The sequence below is a fragment of the Moschus berezovskii genome, chromosome 8 (assembly GCF_049115385.1).
Source record: "Moschus berezovskii isolate FMDL1 chromosome 8, NW_MosBer_1.0, whole genome shotgun sequence".
NCBI classification, from domain to species: domain Eukaryota; kingdom Metazoa; phylum Chordata; class Mammalia; order Artiodactyla; family Moschidae; genus Moschus; species Moschus berezovskii.
This window is the reverse complement of record NC_142467.1, coordinates 105,109,428-105,113,886: the sequence shown is the minus strand read 5'-3', so window position 1 is coordinate 105,113,886 and position 4,459 is coordinate 105,109,428. Positions and strand designations below refer to the sequence as shown.

The following is a 4,459-nucleotide window of genomic DNA, read 5'->3' as shown; positions in this document are numbered from 1 at the left end:
TCATCTCTTTGATCTGAAGCCAGTTCTGTAAAGGATCTTGACCAAAGCCATTTGAACTTCCCGGTTCCTCAGGCTATAGATTAGGGGGTTGAGTGTGGGAGTGATGAGACTGTAGAAGAGGGAGACCACGTTGTCCTGCTGTGGGGTGTGGTAGGTGCCTGGTACCATGTACATGAACACTGCTGCCCCATAAAAGAGCCCCACCACAGTGATGTGCGAGGAACAGGTGGTGAAGGCCTTGTGTCGGGCCTCAGTTGAGTTCATGTGGAGAACAGCCCCCAACACATGGCTGTAGGAGGTGGCGATGAGTGACAGAGGCAGCAGCAAGATCAGCACCCCAGAGATGGACAGCGCCAACTCATAGGCAGAGGTGTCTGCACAGGAGAGCTTGAGTAGGGCAGGCAGCTCACAGAAGAAGTGGTCCACAGTGCGTGAGGCACAGTAGGGGAAGTGCAGAGTGATGGAGGTCTGGATGGAGGCCACAAGCACACCTGACAACCAGGAGGTGCCCATCATGAGCAGGCAGACCTGCCGTCTCATGAGCACAGGATAATGCAAGGGATGGCACACGGCAACGTAGCGGTCATAAGACATGAGGGATAGCAAGACACCCTCAGAAACACCTATAAGCATCAAGAAGAACATCTGAGCTGCACAACCTCCGAAGGAAATGGTGCCTTCTTCCTGCAGGAAGTCAGCTGCCATCTTGGGAATGGTGATCAGTGGAAAGCCAACATCCAACAGGGAGAGCTGGCTGAGAAGAAAGTACATGGGTGTGTGGAGCCTGGTATCTGTGTGGATCAGGAAGATCAGGATTGCATTGCCCAGAAGGCCCACTGTGAATATGGCAGCCACCAGGGAGAACAGGGCCAGATGTGGCCCTGAGTGGTTGAAAAGGCCCATGAGAGTGAAGTCCGAGGTCACTGACTGATTTGTTTCCCTCACCCTCTGAGAGGTGTCACTCATTTGCAGGAAGAACAGGGTATGTGCAAGGAGACTCAGTGGGGAAAATTTAATCTTATATGACAACTGCAATTGTTTAATAATGACTACCTGGAGTCTCTTAAGAAGGACTGATGGGCACATTTAGTCTCAGTAGGAAAAAAATAACACCATGATTGATTCACTATGGGAGATGGGGAACAGCAAAATAAAGCCCCAATTTTACTATTTCTGTGTAAAAGTCTTGTCTTCACCTTCCAGGACAGCATTACCCACAAAGACTTGCAGTTAAACCCTCTGTACCCATGCTAGAGAGTGCAAGACGGCAGCAGTGGGATATTGTAATACACTCCATCCCAAATGCCCTGGTGTCAAAGTAGAGACGGGATTCTGACGAGACTAGCATATGAAGTAGGGAGACCTTGCCAAAGATGACAGAAGATAATGAAGTCGCGTCCAAAAGCAGTGAGGAAAGGCTCACTGCCAAATTCTTGGATGAGAGAGTGAAGGGGCCAAAGTCTGGGAAGAGTCAGTGTGGAATGGCATTTAGGATATTAACCCAAGAAGTCTACACTGTAAGGGAATGAATGAATGACAAAGTTTGGAACCCAGTGGTCTAGGATTGTGGGTGACAAGTTGTCCACAGTATCAGTCATCTTTCCAAGGCTTGAATCCAAAGGGTAAGAGTGGAAAACATTATGCTCAGTGTGTGTCCTAAGCACTCAACAAAACCCTGCCGAATGACTTTAGTGGGCCAGGGAGATGATTGAAGGATCAGGAGGGATTGCCCCCACCTAAGAATACTTATCCTTGGCCTTCTTGCCTTCACCATCACCGCTCAGGAACTCATATCGCCCTGGAATACTGTTCGTACACGTCATCATGAACACCGAGGACTTCTATCACAGTGATGATGGCAACCATCGCCACCAGCACCGAGGAAGGACACAGACGTGCATGCAGAAGTATAGAGAAGCCATCCTGTGAGCACCAAGAGGGCTTGGTATTGGACAGATCCAGTAGAGGTCTGCTTCCCCAGATGTCCAAAGGCAGCGGGCTACTTAGAGACCAGGAGGAGTCAGTGTTGGGCAGCTGTCTATGCAAGACCTTCTGGTGCCCAAATCATTGACAACACTTACCTTAACTATCAGAATTTCCCTTATAGCTCAGCTGGTAAAGAATCTGCCTGCAATGTAGAAGACTCCAGATTGATTCCTGGGTCAGGAAGATCCACTGGAGAAGGGATAGGCTACACACATCAGTATTATTTGGCTTCCCTTGTGGCTCCTCCGGTAAAGAATCCACCTGCAATGTGGGAGACCTGGGTTAGACCCCTGGGTTGTGAAGATCCCCTGGAGAAGGGAAAGGCTACCCACTCCAGCATTCTTGCCTGGACAATTCCATGGACTCTATAGTCCACAGGGTCGCAAAGAGTCAGACACGACTGAGTGGCTTTCACTTCACTTCACCTTAACTATCTTTCCTCTTCTCTGACTTGATTTCTTCTGATTATGAAATCTGGTCTAGAGTTTTCCCTGTGCCTAACTGCTCCCTTTCCTCGCTCTCTCTCTGACTATGCTGCGTTTTTGCTACTGTGTGTACCCGTGCTTCTCTAGTTGTGGTATGCAGTCCAGAGTGCTATGGCTCACAAGTTGTAGCCCTAAGGCTTAGTTGCCCCATGGCATGTGGGATCTTAGTTCCCCTACCAGGGATTGAATCCATGTCTCCTGCATTGGAGGGTGCATTCATAACCCCTAGACCACCAGGGAAGTCCCTGCTCCCTTTTCTCCATCTCTATCTCTTTGTTTTGCCTAGATCAATGCCACACTTAAGTTGGCATTTAAGACTTTTTTCAAAAAAAGTTTTATTTATTTATTTTTGATGGTGCCGAGTCTTCATTGCTGCATGGGGACCTTCTCTAGTTGCAGCAAGCAGGGCTACTCTCTAGTTGTGGTGCATGGGCTTCCCTCTGTGGTGGCTTCTCTTGTTGCAGAGCAAGGGCTCTAGGGTGCGTGGGCTTCAGTAGCACGGACTTAGTTGCTCTGCAGCATGTGGGATCTTCCCGGATCAGGGATGGAACCTGTGTCCCTTGCATTGGCGGGCAGATTCTAAACCATTGGATCACCAGGGAAGCCCTCTTAAATTACTGCCCAACTTGATTTTCAACCCATTAAGACTACTTATTAACCTGTTCCCATGTATTCATTCATTCATTTAATAAAAAATTAATTCAGCTCTTCCTAAGGGGCAGTCTCTGAAGGAGGCACAACCAACAAGGGGGTAAAAAAGGTGAGCAAGGTTCTGTTTTCATGGGAGAGATAAGGAATGAAGAAACAAGTAGACCACATATATACATATTTTAAAAAAACTTGAGATATTTGTTTTATAAGAAATATTTATTTACTTGGTAGTGACAGGTTTTGGTTGTGGGATGCAGGATCTTTGAACTTCACTATGTCATGTGGAATCTTTTAATTGTGGTGTGTGGGATCTACTCCCCTGATCAGGGATGCAACCCAGGGCTTCTGCATTGGGAGTGTGGAGCCTCAACCACAGGACTCCCAGGGAATATTTTTTAAAATTTATTTTTTAATTAGAGGAAAATTTCTTTAAAATGTGTTGATCCCATTTTACTAGAAATAAATGTAAGGAAAAATAAACAGAGTGATCTTACAGGAAGTTTCTAGAGAAAACATCTTTGGATGAAGTGATTGAGGGAGGCCTCTATGGATGTATGAGAACTGCTTTCAAAATATAGGTGTTATGGGACTTCCCCAGTGGCCCAGTGGTTAAGGTTCCCTGCTCCCAATGCAGGGAGCCTGGGTTTGATCCCTGACAAGGGAACTAGATCTCTCAGGCTGAAACTAAGACCCTACAAGCCGCAACTAAAACAAATAAAATAGATCTTGTGTGTGGCAGCTAAGACTGGCACAGCCACACACCCACAGATTAGCTGTTATAAGAAGGAAAGACAAAACCTAAATATATGGGTGAAAATCAGACAAGCCAATTATGGTTCTATATAATGCAGAATTCTTTAAGGATGAAATCTACCCCAAAATGGAATGGAGAATTTCTTGGGGGTAGTCTGTATAGAGAAGGATTTGTTCTCTGTTACCCTTTGGGGCCAACTCATAACCGTATAGTACCTCGGGATCTTGTCCAAGGATTTTCAAGTGGATTTTACATTTGATTCTTCTCTTTCCATGCCGTATCTCCTCACTCCCCTTGAAGGGGAGAAAAGGGATTCCTACTAAGCATTCATTATGTACTGTCCATCAGGCTAAGGTTAGAGAAAGGCTGATGGATTTCAGCTGAAAGGTTTATCACCATTGGTGCTACTGACATTTTGAGCTGAATAATTTTAAGTATGTTATAAGCATATTTTTTTTTCACTCGATCCTTACCAGTTGGTGTTGTTATTATCTGCCTTGTATGGGCAGGGGAGCAGAGATTCACAGTAGTGCAGTAACAAACTATAAACTGGGTAGAATAGTGCTGCCCACAACTTCATGTG

The 4,459-nt window shown here is 46.2% G+C and overlaps 1 protein-coding gene across 1 annotated transcript; it reads right to left on the bottom strand.

The window, feature by feature from the left end:
• Positions 1–966, bottom strand: LOC129558088 (olfactory receptor 2Z1-like). Its single transcript, XM_055428915.2, has one exon. It carries the CDS (start codon positions 964–966, stop codon positions 1–3), a length of 966 nt encoding a protein of 321 aa, XP_055284890.2.
• Between the last annotated feature and the right edge of the window lie 3,493 nt (positions 967–4,459).

Bases quoted from the DNA above. Each gene is read 5' to 3' on its own strand.
- LOC129558088 (XM_055428915.2), bottom strand. From the start codon at position 966: ATGAGTGACACCTCTCAGAGGGTGAGGGAAACAAATCAGTCAGTGACC.